General features: G+C 41.1%; 3 protein-coding genes across 10 annotated transcripts in view; 2 read left to right on the forward strand and 1 right to left on the reverse strand.

Moving 5' to 3' along the window:
* Positions 1-234: 234 nt before the first annotated feature.
* Positions 235-5,370, reverse strand: LOC107980460 (15-hydroxyprostaglandin dehydrogenase [NAD(+)]). 2 transcript variants are annotated; one of them, XM_016986053.3, is made up of 8 exons: positions 5,204-5,370; positions 4,604-5,105; positions 1,547-1,663; positions 1,332-1,455; positions 1,150-1,256; positions 882-1,052; positions 656-798; positions 235-538 (listed from the first exon to the last, which is right to left on the reverse strand). In XM_016986053.3, exons 2-8 carry the CDS (start codon positions 4,724-4,726, stop codon positions 406-408), a joined length of 918 nt encoding a protein of 305 aa, XP_016841542.1. In that variant the 5' UTR covers positions 4,727-5,105; positions 5,204-5,370; the 3' UTR covers positions 235-405. The 2 variants fall into 2 exon arrangements, with proteins under 2 accessions (XP_016841542.1, XP_032451886.1); XM_032595995.1 differs by lacking the exons at positions 4,604-5,105; positions 5,204-5,370 and adding an exon at positions 1,738-1,950.
* LOC100121940 (protein nessun dorma) lies at positions 5,210-7,845 on the forward strand. Of its 2 annotated transcripts, none has more exons than XM_008217054.4 (5): positions 5,210-5,521; positions 5,861-6,777; positions 6,851-7,055; positions 7,136-7,399; positions 7,470-7,845. In XM_008217054.4, the coding sequence occupies exons 1-5, from the start codon at positions 5,501-5,503 to the stop codon at positions 7,719-7,721; spliced, it is 1,659 nt and encodes a 552-aa protein (XP_008215276.1). In that variant the 5' UTR covers positions 5,210-5,500; the 3' UTR covers positions 7,722-7,845. The 2 variants fall into 2 exon arrangements, with proteins under 2 accessions (XP_008215276.1, XP_001605544.2); XM_001605494.6 differs by having other exon boundaries at positions 5,419-5,675.
* Positions 7,846-8,032: 187 nt separating this feature from the next.
* Positions 8,033-15,868, forward strand: part of LOC100121957 (RNA pseudouridylate synthase domain-containing protein 2) — a 124,079-nt gene continuing 116,243 nt past the window's right edge. For all 6 annotated transcript variants that reach the window (XM_031920947.2, XM_016985983.3, XM_016985986.2 and 3 more), the window contains exons 1-2: positions 8,033-8,155; positions 8,601-8,858. In XM_031920947.2, the coding sequence (XP_031776807.1) occupies positions 8,114-8,155; positions 8,601-8,858 (300 nt within the window). In that variant the 5' untranslated portion in view covers positions 8,033-8,113. The remainder of the gene's footprint in view (positions 8,156-8,600; positions 8,859-15,868) is intronic.

Consider the following 15,868-nt stretch of genomic DNA (forward strand, 5'->3'; position numbering starts at 1 on the left):
GACGATTTTTTCGAAAAATAACCTGTCGATCGAGGTTTTTCACGCTGAAGAGGGCTTGTTTCTAAAGTACCAGGGGACGCTGGACACAAAGCTTGCGGAGGCGCTCAAGCACCGAATGCTCGTGGAAAGAGCGTCTACCGTAATGAGCAATGCTCTGAAGTTTGCCGATCCGAGTGAAGAGTTCTTCACGAGGACTCTGGCTTATTACAGTAATCAAGATTTGATACACATTGATCGAGGTTAAAGCTTCTTTAACTTTTATAATCATATTCATAAGTTTTTGTTACAATTTTTCGTATCGACAAGAGACAGTTAGATGAAAATCATACTTCAAAACAGTATATAATATTACTTTTTCTCTCGAATAAAATCTCTGATGGATTCCGACCAAAAATAATCACAAATTCAAATGTAATCATTGTAATCTTCTTTTTCTGCGATTGGAAAAGCTGGTTCGTCTCTTTTTACTGCCCAGACCGATGCATCACCGTCGCTCGATTTGATAGCATCGATAACTGCTTTAGCTACACTGTCAGGTCTAAGATCAAAAGTAATTATTGAATTATTGAAAATAATATTAAAAATATAAAAATTACATTCAAAATTTTATACGATATGGTGGATGAATATTTATTTTTCTTCAAAAATCACTTACGACTGAAAGTAAACATCTGACATGAATCTGAGAACTGGTTCCAAAAATTTTAGATCGTCATTTAAAGTCAGTTTTACAATAGGAGTATTCGTAAAGCTTGGACAGATAGCCAAGACTCTTACCCCCGTAAGACCATATGACATCTGCGTGTATATACATTTTATTAAAGTACGTGAAAAAAAAGAATTTTTAAATTATGATATTATTATAGCTGCGTGAAAATTACCTGCAAAGTACGAGTGAAACCGACAACTCCGTGTTTCGTAGCGCAATAAACGGGCAAGAATCCGCTGACTATGCCCGCGATTGATGCTATATTTACGATTACACCACCTTTTCCACCTTTGTGCTTTCCTATACGAGCTATGAACTTGTAGCTTGCAACAACAAGAGCTTTCTAAAAATAATAAGTAAAATTCGGGAGGAATAGAATACTATATAATAGTGTGACATTTAAATGAATTACAAAAATATAAATTGCTCTCTGTTTTTACCAGATTTATGTCAACTGAGAGTTCAGGCTTATTATCATCTGCGATTCCAGCATTGTTTATCAGAATGTCTATCGTTTTGTGCGATTCCATAACCTTATCGAAGTTATCTGAAAAATAAAAAGTATAATACTTATAACGACGCGATTTTTGGGTTATTCGCATAGATCACACAATATACCTACTGTAAATTAAGTCAGTTTTCGTGACATCGCAAGGATAAAATCCGATTCTATCGTGATACTGCTTGTGCAATTCGTCGAAAACAATTCTGGAATTTTCATGATCCAATTCGAACAAAGCTACGTACTAAAACGATAGGAAAAAATACTTAAACATATTCTCCAATCATCAAACCGAATATGTTTAATTTGCTTTTTTGATAAACTTTAATAAATACCTTGGCTCCATTCTTCAACATATGCTTTGCAATGCTGAGACCTATTCCACTCGTACCACCAGTGATGACAACAACTTTGTCTTTCACTTCTCTGATTTCACGTGAGATTTCAGTCATCTGAAAAAAAAACAAATATATTAATATTTTATTCGAGTACATATACGTATGATCTTCATATGGTAGTTATATACTTCTATCAATCTTCTTTGTTCCCGGAAAAAAATCGAACTAACAATACAGCTTAGTGGTTAACAAACTAAGATTTACGAGCTACTGTCGCCTCCTTGGCGGTAATAAGACACGATACCGATGTAAATTGCTAACGATTAAAATTTATTTCTGTTACCCTTGATAATTCATCAGAGCATAATTAAGTTCACAAAAGAAACTCATGAAAAACTGTAAGGTCAAAATAATGATGCTTATATCATTTATATATTTACATTTTCAGCATTCTTAATCGTTTATCAAGTTAACAATAGTTTTTATACACATAACGAATTATTTTATTTTTATTATTCGATAATTATTTTATCATGCAGTGGGGTACTTTTCTGGTTTTGCTAGAAAAAAATTACTTTGAGGTAGACTTTTCAAGGAAATATATTTTAAATTGGAAGCAATTCGTATTTATGGTATCGTCCGCATATAAAAATAATAGACGAGGCTGCATTTAATAGTATATTCAATTAAAAAATTTATCAAAATTCCTTTATTGCGTTATTATTATAAAATTATCATAGCCTCTAGTGTTTATCTAAAAATCGGGCTATATGTCGTATTTTGTTGATGAAGTTCAATAAAAAGCTCGTGAAATATATCAGGTCCAAAATAATGATAAATATTATATTGACTATATTTTTATAAATAACGAATTTTTTCACCTATTCTTGTTATTCGGTATAATTATTTTATCATTCAATGGGACACTTATTTTGGTTTATGCTGAAAAAAAATGCTTCGAGGAAAACAATGCTGTTATTTTGATCATTTGGAGAATTATGATATCGTCCGCATACGCATGAATAATAGACCTCAAAGCTGGATGTGATCCTTACATCCATACACAAGTAAAAAATTTATCGAAATTCTTCCGTTGCATTAATTATTGTAAAATTATCATACCGTACTGTTATTTAGATCGAGTGAACAACTTCAATAGCCTTGCGAGAACACCGCAGCAGTAACTACTATAGCTGATAAGTCGTGGCATAATTTGTAACTGGGGTTTTCGTGCTACCCCAATTATGGTGCAATCCCTCGCCCGGGGCTTGGAAAATGACCCGGTGGCGCCAGACACTCCTCGTGAATGCCAGAGTTTTGCGACTCTTTGTTTCCCGGCGCGAGGGTTTTTGCACGTGATTTGTGCTCGCCTAACGCATATAAGCATAACGAAGCCGCAGACTCACAGGTCGATAGTTTAAGTAGCATGCCAAGTACCCGATGATAATATGTTTTGTCTTGATTTATTTTATAAGAAAAGTTTGATGTCAAAATGCAGCAATATATAACTTACTACGATCAACAGGAAATAATTCCGATTGACTACATACAAACCTGTATATTTGTGTAAAATAACGTATAATTCGAATTTGAAAATTCTACGTGTTCTCTAGTCCATTTTCTACAACGTAATCGACGGTTGCCTACAACGACTAAACAACGGAGAAGCACGCGATTGTACGAGTATTCACATGAATATATACAGGTTTGTACGTAGTCGATCTGAATTATTTCGTGTTGATCGGAATTATTTCCTGCTGATCGTAGTCGATCGGAATTATTTCTGCCCTGGCCACATAGATGCGTACGACCGCGTACGACTGCGTTCGACCGTATACGAAATTGTAGTAGTGCCAACAGCGAAAATATCACTATATAATATGGCGTAGCGTAGCGCACATTTATCCAAAACGGAGCACCGAGCCTCAAGAAGAGCAAGCCATACTTAGTACACCTGATTTATATATATATATATATATATATATATATATATATATATATATATATATATATATATATATATATATATATATATATATATATATATATATATATATATATATATATATATATATATATATATATAAACCTCAACAAAGTCTCTCCGAAGCTCGAATTTACCCATGGGAGTGCAGGTTTATTCAGTATCGACAGAGACTTTTCACACGATGTTTCTGCCGTTGGCACTACCAGAAGTCACTATAATTTCGTATACGGTCGAACGCGGTCGTACGCATCTATGTGGCCAGGGCATTCGTGTTGATCGTAGTCGATCGGTGTGGTTCGGGGTCGTTCATGGTCGATCGGGGTAGGTCGGAGTCGATCAGAACTCTTCCGAAGCGCTCGGAGTTGATCGAACCGCTTCGATGTTTACACGGACTGTTCGAACGCTTCCGAAGAAAGTTCGATCGCACCGAAGATCGCTCAATCGGAACAAACGACGCTCGATCGTACTGAAGGACACTCGAGCGGAACAAACAAAGCTCGATCAGACCAAATGACGCTCGAGCGGACTTCAGATTTTAAACAAACCTCGATCGTGCCACGAACAATAATAGAGAGCCTGCGTGACGCAAAAGACAACCCGAACAGCTTCGAGGCTTACCTATACAAGTGTCGAACCGAGCTGTAAAGGGCGTAATCACCCGGACCGCATTTGATATTGCAGGAGAGTGAAAGAGAGAGTAAATTGAATCTCCCCCCCTTTTTTTTTTATCAAGCGTATTTTTTCCGTTCAAATCGGTTATAGCTAATGTACTAGTAAGTTCTAGTATAAGTACTAGTACATTCGAAGAAACGCGGACCTTCTCCAGACATTTTATCATCGTTATTAATATTATTGTCTTTTGCGGTCATCTGATTTTTTAGCCGTGCGTCGCACACGTCCATGACGGTGTTGGGATATTAAATACCTTACAGACTGTTTCTATCTGCATAAGTCTTTGTTCCCCACTATACAAGCACCAAACCTTTTTGTTCGCGAAACCGAACGTGCAACTGCTGTTCACCCGCGAGACGGATACGTCCGGAGAAAACGGAAAACGATTCACTGACCTTAAATCCTTCTAAGTATCTGGAACACCGGGTGAAGTTGAAGTTGAGCCACGTCCGTTCGGGAGCAGTCGGGGCAAGCGAGTGCCGGCTCGCTGCCGCCACTCTGCTTTCCCTAGCCGCCATACCGCGCGCGCGCGCTGGTTGGTCAACGCGTCGCGGCCCGACGGCCCGCTCGCTTCACGCGCCAACCAAGATAACACTTGACTGCAAACCCCGTAGTGACTCCCAATGCCCCGTCGTCAGAGCCCTTGACTCGGGCGGCGTTTGTCACTACGAACGCGAGATGCTGTACTTTTTGTTCCTGGCGTTCGTGCGGGCGAGCTGCCATCACGCTGGTCCTGCTGCATCAGACGCTCACGTAGGTAGAGCCCAGGAAGGGCTCCGCCACCTGCTGCTGCTGCGCCAACGTTGCTCGTCGTCTCCTCGCATCTCTCACTCACGAATCGGCGACATGCGTTGTCCTTTTCATCCGTCGCAGCCACTGCTCCTCTCTCGTCGTTCACTCGAAAAATAAACGACGAAATTTTGACGTGTTACAAACTTCGTACATTGGCGGCGTTGTAGCTAGTATATAATATAAGATAAACATAAAATTAATACCTTTAATTGCCGCGTTCGCTCCGATCTCACGTACATATTTTTTTCCGAGAACATGAAAAGTGGACTTATATGACTTTTTGCCTGATGGCAGTCGCAGAAATGATTGAATTACGCGATGAAATATTTCCGCTTATAATTCAAATTTTTGACAAACGTATAGTTCGTAGAAGTCTAATATACCTATATACATGCGGCTGACGTATCAAAAGCGCCATCTTTTCAACTTGTTTTGGCGCGTGCTGTCCGCATAACCCCATCCGAGTATACCTATATATATATACCTATTGCACGCATTGTATGTCCGCGGCTAACTGTCAGGTTTGTATTCATTTCCGTTCTAAACGATAAAGAATTTCCAGCTGAACCCACTGGAATCTAAGATAGACGTTTGAATTTGAAGAAATTAACCGTGTTCCAGAAACAGTGCAATATTTAGATAGGTTAATAATCATCGGGGTCTTATTTTTCTTTGGTAAGTAGAAGAATTGACGAGGTGTGAGTCACGAGTATGCTCATTTAAACATTTAAACTTTTTCAAAACTTTACTGATTCTCAGCTTTATTACACGTATATTAATAAATAGCGTCTTTTCATTTAAGTTTTCACGCGTATACTCTAATAAATATAATAAGTATCTAATGTATCAATTTCTTCAAGCTTAAGAAAATGGAAATATACACGTTTGACAAGAGCCTGCAGGAAAGACTGACAGAATTCACAAACATCCTTTCGAATAGAGGTGATGTCGTTCCTGCTTCGCAAATTCGTGCTGAATGGGCTTACCACACAGAATTAATCCTGGAGCCCGTTGGATGGCAGGGGCTCTGGAAAATTCCTCGCTTGACGTGTCAGGACTTTCAAATACATTATCCGACTATAGTTGCTGTAGAAGTTGAAAACGTAGACTTTTCGGAACTTTCTGCATTAGTTAAAATCGTGGCTGTGCAAGATGATATCCACTTACCCGACAAATATGATGTGCCTCTGTTGGAACTTTATCCAACAAAGGAGCAAGAAAATACAGCATTGGATGTTGTATCCACAGCGGAATGTATAGACCAGTTACGCTTCTTCTATAATTATCTGTGGATGCCTTGGGATACGGATGACGACGAGACCATAGATTGGGTTGCTAATCACTTGGAAACAAGGTTGAGATTGTTCTTTGACATGAAGAGAGGAGACATGTGTAAAAAGACTTGTGATATGATTAGGACTTTGATGAGGGAAGGTCGTGATATTCAGGCAAGAATAGCAAAGTTAGAAATGGAGATCTCTGACGACGAAGATGAAAGTGAGAAGGTTTTAGATGACAACAGGGCTTGTCAATTGATGAAGCTGCACTTTCGTCTTCAACAAATTAAAACAGAGATGGAAGTATATGAAAATCCAGCAATGAGAGAAATGCTGGTGAGGAACCAGAGCTTTACTGGGAATGAAGTTGAAATAAAAAGGAGGGAAAGCAGGGGTCGGCAATTAGAAGCCCATTTCGTATGGCTTGGTGGATCATTGGAGGAGACGATAGAAGCTTTGAAGTCAACTCAGGATTTTCTTCCATCTAATACATTTACCAAGTAATTATACTCTTTTTTTAATCTTTTACTACGTTTGTGCATAACAGAGTTTAAGTTACAACTATTTTTTCAGAACTTCAAATTGTCTACAAGAAGCTCTAGATATTTCTGACAAAGGGGACATTGTTATTATCGGAAAAGGAGAACATGAAATAAGTGGTGCTGGGAACTTGGAGGAAGGTGGCACATTAAAAGGTCTATCCAAGGCTGAGTCAATAATTGTATGTCCAAAGGAAACTGAAAGTGGACCATCATTGCTTGACTTTTCTGGAGCTGAAGTAAATAAAAGATTTTCTTATACTGAGTTTGACAAGTTTTACACTTTTTGTATTAATAAGAATACATTTTGTAATTACAGGTCCTCTTGGAGAATATTACAGTGGATCTCAGAGACTTACAAGCTGGAATTTTAATTAGGAAAGGATTAGTAAAGCTTACCAATTGCCGCATTGTTGTCGATAATCAAAGTGTAATCAAACTTGGAGTTGTTGTTTTACCTGGTGCCAGACTGATTGCCAAGAATACCTATTTTACAGGATTGGGTACATGCGTAGTTGTGCACACTTCAGCTGAGGCTGTATTATCTGATTGTACCTTTGATGATTGTGTTGAAGGAATCCAGGTAACAAAGAAGCTTAATTTTCAAAGAGTGCCTATAGAAAATTCGTATCTTAATGTACTTTTCATTTCAGCTCAATAACAAATCTAAATTGTCCGCTAGCAATTGCTCTTTTACAAATTGTAAAGAGTACGCCATTCGCAAAGAAACTGAGGATCTGAATAATTCTGAGGCTCAGATCGGTGATGTAGACATATTGCAAAACGCATCTGAAATTCTGATACAAGATTGTAGATTTGAAAATAATCTTAAAGGTAACATCAATTTAAAGCCATGTTCAAACATGATTCTACCAGTTAAGCAAGAAAATATGATTATTTCTTGAAGTAAATATACACAAAATTGATATAGTGCTATTTCGCACAGTATAATGACAAGGTATTACGTTACTTTTTATATTTTTATACGATTTTGTACATTTATAAATAAATTTTAACCTTACCAAAGCATCGAATTTGAAAAACAATTTGTATAAGAAACAAATTTCCCAACATTCCTTTACATGATTTTTTTAAACTTCTTTTTAAAGTGACGTACAATTTGAAAGTATTCTAAAAAAGTAAAAAAGATTATCTTTTATCATCGGAGCTAAGCTATTTAAAAAACTGCGATTCCAATAAAGCCGCTTGGGGACGCCACTTATTACTTTAGTTTCGAATTGAACCTCGACAAATGTGTGCCGCGAGTTTACCCGTGCTATGCAAAGTTATTTCTTAAATGAGAAAATTTAATTTGTTACTTAAAGTAGTGAAGAAACAAGTAAGATAATCTACATACTAGACTTCTATGACGCTGTTTTTTTCTTGAAAATATGACGAACTTTTACTAAAATATTTCGAATTCCGTAACCTAACCTCCATATTTTGTTTTCATACCTTATCAAAACATGTGCACTGAGAGATATGATCGCAATAATAAACTATCGCGTTCGAGTAGAGCCATAATGATTTCTTTTAATCCTTTTTGATGTTACACACATTTTTGTCTAAAAGTGGAAACTGTTGGACAGAAAGTGTTTTGTAACATAATTTTACGTAAACACTGAATAATAGTTTGATATTCATTCAAACAAGAGTATAATAACAACAAGTAGCTCAAAAATAGATTATTCCAGCTCTTATTTTTACATCATTACATTACTGATGCAAAAAGTGAATATTGCTCTCAATGACTCATAAATTACAATGAGTGATCTACTTTTTAGGTCTCAGAATATTTGTACAACCGAAGCAGCAGCAATAAGCGCCAACTACAAATTCTTCCGTTGTCAGTTACAAAGTGGATCAAATCCAAAAGTGGGTTCACGCTTAGTTCAGCCATGGTGGAGACTAAAACGCCAGCTGAGATCAGCTCTGACAGACAAACACAATTTGGCAATGCTCGACAATTGGATCCATCGGACAGCATTTTTGTCTTCAAGGATACCCTGTCGGACTATGAAGAGCCGCCATCAGACAACGAGGTAAGCTCATCCATTCATTTATTAAGTGGTACCTAATTTATCTGTGTGCAGAGTGCACTCAAAACATCCCACTGCCAGGCGTGAAAAGTTAAGGAGTCTGCCCAAGACTAAACAAGCCACTGACCCGTAAAAAAAATGCTTTTGATGTCAGGTCCACTTTCACAGAGCTATTCCCAGCTCGATTCACCCTGGATATTCAAAATAGTTCAATCCATCCCAATCATTATGAATAACTCGTCTGCGAACAAACCACAGGTATATACGTGAGCAACAGGTTGTCACGGTCCGTATCTTCTCGAAACAACGAAAGCACGAATTCAACCGAGATCCAAGATCGAATCGACAGCGCCAGTAGCAAGCACCTGATCCGGAAACTAAGCGCTGCACTCGCTGCACATTGTTGCCATAAATCTGGCGAAGCTTCTCTCTGCTCTCGTCTTCGTTAACGTGCACGAGGAGACAGCGGATCGAGTGCACAATGCCGACCGCTGAAAATATCCTAGAGAACACAGCGTGAAAGAGAGAGAGAGAGAGAGAGAGAGAGAGAGAGAGAGGGGGAGAGATTGAGAGAGAGAGAGAGAGAGAGAGAGAGAGAGATTGAGAGAAAGAGGAGAGAGAGAGAGAGAGAGAGAGAGAGAGAGAGAGAGAGAGAGAGAGAGAGAAGACTACTCTGGGGCGATCAATCACTGCTCCGCGCGAGTAGAAGAAGAAGAGGAGGAGAGAAGAAACGGCGCTGCAGCGGATCGACGCACTCTAAAATAAACCTGGACCAGCGTAGCCGACCATATGACGGCGGACTGACTGTAATGCGCGAGAAGCACTGTGTTTCATTTTTTCTCTCCGTCTCTTCTGCTCCGCCTTTGACGTATCGTTACGCAATTCTAGTGCGTTTCATGCCGTCCGCTGTAGTTTCGCAGAAGAGATCGCAGAGACGAGTAATGAGATAATTGGTGAATTCTTCGGGGGAATCGTGAAGTATAGGAGTTGTTTTTGGTCGCCCAAAATTTATGCAGCATTGAATTAAAATTAGTATGTGCAAAGGGTTTGGCACAAGCCAAGAACAATGAGCGAGAGATCTTGACACCGAGAGATAGCAGAGACGCGTCTTGCCAAGCCGTGAAAGGCTCGCGCGACGATAAAATTTAACTTCGAACGCTCGGCTGCTGCGAAACTCGAAAAATTCCAACAACGCGTCCGTCACTTCCCGCATTTCATTATACACGAAGAGCATAGACGCGTTTGAATGCTCGCGATTTACGCCGTGAAATGCATTATGACGTTTTCATCGAAACGACGAGCTGCTGCTGCAAAGTATTATTCAAATTGAATGACGTTCAATTTATACATCATAACTTTGTTTGCGCGGGGCTGATTTTTAAACGACCGGAGCGCGTATCATCAATTCAATTGTCATTTGTTTAATATCGCGTGTAACGTCTGTCGTTGTTATTCGGTATTTAAAAAAATTGACATCGAACGACTCGTCCGTGCGCATACTGAGCTGTTTGAAAAGCCCAATGAAACCGAGAGTGAAAAAGAGAAAAATAAATGAAAAATCAGGCTAAACCGAAAGCAGGTCGACCGATCGATGCTGTCGGATACACACCTCGAGCTTGCATCGAAAAGAAGAAGAAGAAGTGGAGCTTCACGAGGGAGAGAGAGAGAACAAAAGCTCGCCGGAGGCTACGACGTCGACGAAGTCTAGGCGGCAGACGAAGACGTCCGGAAGGCTGTGCGCTCCGAGATTTAAGACGCGTCAGGAGGGGCTCGCCATTATGCCGCTATTGTAAAGCTGCCTCGGCTTGAAAGCTCGAGCTTTCTCGCTCGGCCGCGAATTTTTCGAGGATTCGAAGATACCGTAATATTTCTTCCTCGAAAATTCAAGCTTTTAATTGCGTCGCTGACCGCAATACGCATCTACACTCGCACAAGGTTAGCCTCGAGCATATCGCGGAAGGTGTCGTACACGCGTTCCGAATATCCCCTGGAGCTTCTGATTCATTCAACTTTATAAATACAAAACGGGCGCGCAGCGCATTTCTCACGCTTGTCCACTCTCCTTCTCTCTCTCTCTCTCTCGACTTCTAGTTGCATAGCGCGCCATTTCTATATTTGCGCCGACAGGTGTCGTTCGTTCCCTCCAGTCCCTATACTCGTACCGTCAGCTTCCTTGTATTTTGACAAGCCGCGAGTCGACACGAGCTTGCGAAGCTTTCATGGACTGTATAAGACGCGCTAATGCGTACGGATTCTCTGAAGCAGACTTCGCTGTATACACGTCGACTCGACTATTCTCGGCTGATGTTCGCGCTCGCGATGATGGTCGCGACGAAGTCTCGAGAGGAGCTTCTTTATCTCTGGGTGGTTAATTCTCTTGTCGCCCGGGTGAATTAGAGCCGATTGTGCTTGCGTATCTCGCAATTTAGCCGCGTGTAAACTTCAACAGCAACGCGACATTGTGTATGACGAAAAGGGCGTTAAATTGAAGTTGAAGCTTTTTTGAAAGCTCGATAAACCGAACGACTAAAGAGACGGATAGAGCAACGAGAGACGGACAGATGAAGCCAAGGGATATAGTGGGGGTCGGTGCATCGCGGCTCGCTCGAAATAGACGGCAGCTGGAGAGAGATGCGCCTACTCGGACATTCACAAGTTTCTGCCTGGGCTCGCATATGCATCTCGCGCGATTCACGCGCGAAACTTTCTTCAATCAATCGGCGCGAAAGATTACGCAAGCTCGGCCCGGGGAATATAAATTCCGCGGGAGCTTTTCACCTCCCCGGAAACTTGGTGCGTTGTACGGCTTGAAAAGGGGGATATTTTATTCAGGGCGTAAAAAATCAGTCCTGTTGCGCCGAGACAAATTCTCTTAAGGGAGGCTATACGTCCTCTGGCTGCAGGAGGCTGAGGCAGTATGTCGTGTATACGTGTACTCCTCTCTCTTTCTCGTATGCATTATTCACGGCGTTTTAGTACACGCGATGCTCCTCTATAATTCAGTCTGGAGTCATGCATCCTTGTTGTTGGGCACACGTGGACTTTTTGCAGATCAATTATTAGCACAGGGTTGGATTAATCGGTCGGATCAAGTCGATGATAGTGTTATGTAAAGTAATAATTCCAGGAGATGGTTTTACTTCTCATTTTCTCCAGAAGCAAGCTGCAACAGCAGCAGTGGCTGCGGTACTAGAGGATGTATTTCCGTTTGATTTACGAACGAGATCGCCTCTGGCTCACGCTGCTACTGGCCCAGGCGTCGTAAAGAGAAAATCGAGCTAGCTAAATGGAATTCAACGTCATTGTCGGGGTCCCTCTCTTTGGGCGTCTACTATACACTGCCGCTGCTGCTGCTGCAACAGCCGCGTTATAATTATCCCCAAGTCAGGCTCTCTCTCTCTCTCTCCGCGCTCTGACCCTAGCAGTCGGCTGCAGAGGCTAGTGCACACACTCGTTTATACGTCTATTTCCGTATAAGCTAGTCGATGTCGGACCGCGCGCTCTGGGGCCTATGGGGTGTCCGTTTGACTATCTTTTAACGCCGCTTTTTGTTCGCGTTCTTGGCGCGGCCTGGACATTTCCACCTTATACTTGATCTGCTCTCCGAGAAATGTGCTGTAGCCCTGACTGATGACGACAAAAGTTTCGGAAACAAAATACAGTTGGCAGATTATAAAAGCTGTACACATAAGCTTTCACGCGTGTGTATCGTAAAAACAAACTCTTCGTCGTCGGCTCGTTACGAAAGCGACGTTTTTTTTTTTCCCTCATTGTTATTACAAGTATTCCTATGCGTGCAAGCGCGAGAGACTGACAAGGTGCCAAAACTGAGCGACGAGCTCCGGGGAAACTTTACCCCGCGCGGATGGGGTCTTAAACTTAGCTCTTACTTATAACGCAACGCGTGTGTTGAAGTATTTTGTTACGTAGTAAAAATTTTCGGGGCTAAAATTAACTTCTCTCTGGACGAAAAGAAAAAGAAACTTGGGCGCCCTGGAAATTCGAGCTAGACGGCACAGTGTGGGAGGGACGAATTTTGGAAAACCTTGACGAGTCGCGGCGTTTTTGAAAGCGACATAGCGCTTGCGCAACCGATTTTACCCTGTGTGTAATGGGTATACTATTTATAATAATCGAGTTACGTTACGTACATTTTTATAAATACTCATATATACTTTGACGACAAATCAATAACAGTTCTTATACAGACATTATATAAGTCATAAATATAAGAAGTAATCCATTTGAAAGCGTGTTTATCTGCCTCGGGCTGTCGGTGTCTGCTTCTCTTATCTGCAGCCGCGCGTAGATACCCACAGCTCCGTTTGAATGAAAGGCCGATCGATCGGGCTAGAGACACGTTGAAATTCGATACGATTGAAACGTCAGCTGCGAATTCTATGTGCGAGTGTATTTGTTAATGCATACACGATGATATATTATGCGACGCCTACGATATCAACCTCTCGGCGTAATGAAGACATAACGTAAAACCTATAATACACACATCACAAAAGCTTTACGAGCTGCACACACGTTATCTCTCCATCGCACTAGGTCAGAGCGCTGAATCGGCCCTTCGTTAGTTTTTCATAATTTTCGACAAGCTTGCAATTTTTCCCCCCAACCGTAGCCGCCGCGGCTCAAAAGGGCCTAGTTAATTCTGACCTGGATGCAGCCGCCGAGAAGTATGAGAAATTTGCTTTTTATGCTCGCAGCTCTCTTCTCCCCAGTCGGAATTTTAAAAAAGACGCTTGGCGCGTTCCGACTTTTTCAGCGGACAAATTGCTCGCCTGTCGCTTATGACTCTTCGCCCGAACTAAAATACATTAGCACGCGCTCATATCTCGTGTATACATAGCATCAGAAAGAAGTGAAGTAGCTGTTTCCCGAAGTCTTATCTTGGCTAGCTTCGTCTCCGCTTATCTCTTGCATTCTCTCTTTTGCGGCTTTATTCGCGGATACGCCCTTTAATTAGCCGCTCTGGATCCAGCCGCCGCTGCTGTAATGTACCGTCGTCAACCAGAGTCGTTTACAGCTTCTTTGCGCACTGCTGCAGCTCTTTTACGCTTCGAAATTTTCGACGTTCGGAGCTTCTCTCCGTTTTATCGGGTAATTTCTAGGCGCGGATTTTTTAATTAAAAACCGAGCTTCCTTATACTTCTTCTTTTTTATGAGCTTCCCTTGGATAATGTTGCGGATTAAACGCTAATGGAAGCCGACGATTATGCGTATGCAGAGCTTGCAAGTAAAAATAAACTTTTGACCTTTGTTAATGCGGACTAGGCGCGCCAAAGCGGCCTAAGCCGATGCCAAGGAGGAAATATTCACTCCTATTGAGAGAGAAACAAGCGGCTATCAAGCTTTTCGGGGGATATTTATCGGCTGACGATTTTTAGTTTTTTAGATACTAGTTTCGTATGCGACGAGTTTGGGGAATATTTATTGCGTGTTTATTAACAAATTGGCATGATAATAAAGTGCGCCGAGCTTTGTTGGGAAACGGCGTTGGCTATAATAGAACTTTGAGAAATTGAAAGGTAAAAAAAGATTTAATTAGACAGCTTTCATACCGGTAATGAACTATATTCATTTAAGTAAAAAATAGCAATCGGTCAAACGCTGTCAAGTGCCAGTCACTTTCAAGAAAATAAATATAAGTTAGATTTTACAGGCGATAACGAATTGATGAATTTTTCAAAAATTACTGTTCACCTCTCTCGATAAAAATAATTTAGCATAAGTTGCTCCAAGGTTGCAGGAGATTGAACGAAAAGAGTATTTACAACTTTCGAGTTCGGATTTTACAATATCGATAACAACATGATTATCCATCAGATCGACTCTTCCAACGAATCAACTCGCAAAAAAAAAACCATCTCGCGTAGCAGAGCGATCCAAACAGTGAACTTGCGCACTTTTTTCCTCCGCAGCGCCGCCGCGCGATTTGCATAAGGCAAAACATTGACACATTTATACGTAGCCCGAGAGAGAACAGGTTCTGCGTGGCATATGTTATTGAAATTTCCTCTCTTCTTTTTACTTTCTCATTACCGCATGACTACACAAGCCGACCATGAAACCACGACGCCACCTTCGACCTCAGCCAACGGCACTCGATAATCGTGGTCCCCGTAATAAAGCTCTTAATCATCAACTTAACTCCGAGACACCACCTCCTATTTACGTCGCTTACGCCGCTCACCTTCTACAGGATTGGATCAGAAAGACCGTTCGAAATCGGTACATCTTTAAGAACAATCGATTTCGCATCGCGCTGCACTCACCTGTATTGAATCGGCAAATTGATCGATGCCCCTCTCTCTGTACACCTCTAATGGAGATTGGTCTGCGCGGGATAGTTCTTATTACACGCAGACAGTAGCTCTTGAGCTCCGCCGGCGCTGCTACTGTAGATTTAATGCAAATCGACGGGGAAGCGGCAATAAAAGGGGGGTAATACACTGCATATGGATCTCGGTGTGTTCTTCCTCCTCTTCCTCCTCGCTGCAGCTTGTAACGAGGCGAAGCGCTCTCTAATGTAATCAGTTCTGAAACTTTCAGTTATACCAGCACTCGCAATCATCGGAGTACATAGTTTGACTTCCATTCCTCGGTCGCCCGGAGGAGAGCAAACATTTTATCGAATACGTTATGCGCGTTAACGACAAGGCTCTTTGCGAATGCTTGACTGTCTCGATATACGCGAGAGTGAAATTTAAAAATTTCCGCGTCTCGACACTCGTTAATGTTGAATTTGAAATACGAGGGTATAGAGGCAAACGCACATTGCTAAAAATGCCGCTGAAATGCACAGTCACGTTCCACTGCTTCATATAATAAACTTTCATGTTTCAATACACACAGACACATAATTTATACAGCGTCCGCGTTCGAGTGTGTACATTGAATTACGTTCGCCCGTCGATAAATAAAATGTTTTTGACAACCAATCCCTGCGCGAGTATATATGCATAGGTAAGTTCGAAAGAAAAGCACCTTAACCCAGAATG

Source organism: Nasonia vitripennis, chromosome 1 (genome assembly GCF_009193385.2).
Source record: "Nasonia vitripennis strain AsymCx chromosome 1, Nvit_psr_1.1, whole genome shotgun sequence".
NCBI classification, from domain to species: domain Eukaryota; kingdom Metazoa; phylum Arthropoda; class Insecta; order Hymenoptera; family Pteromalidae; genus Nasonia; species Nasonia vitripennis.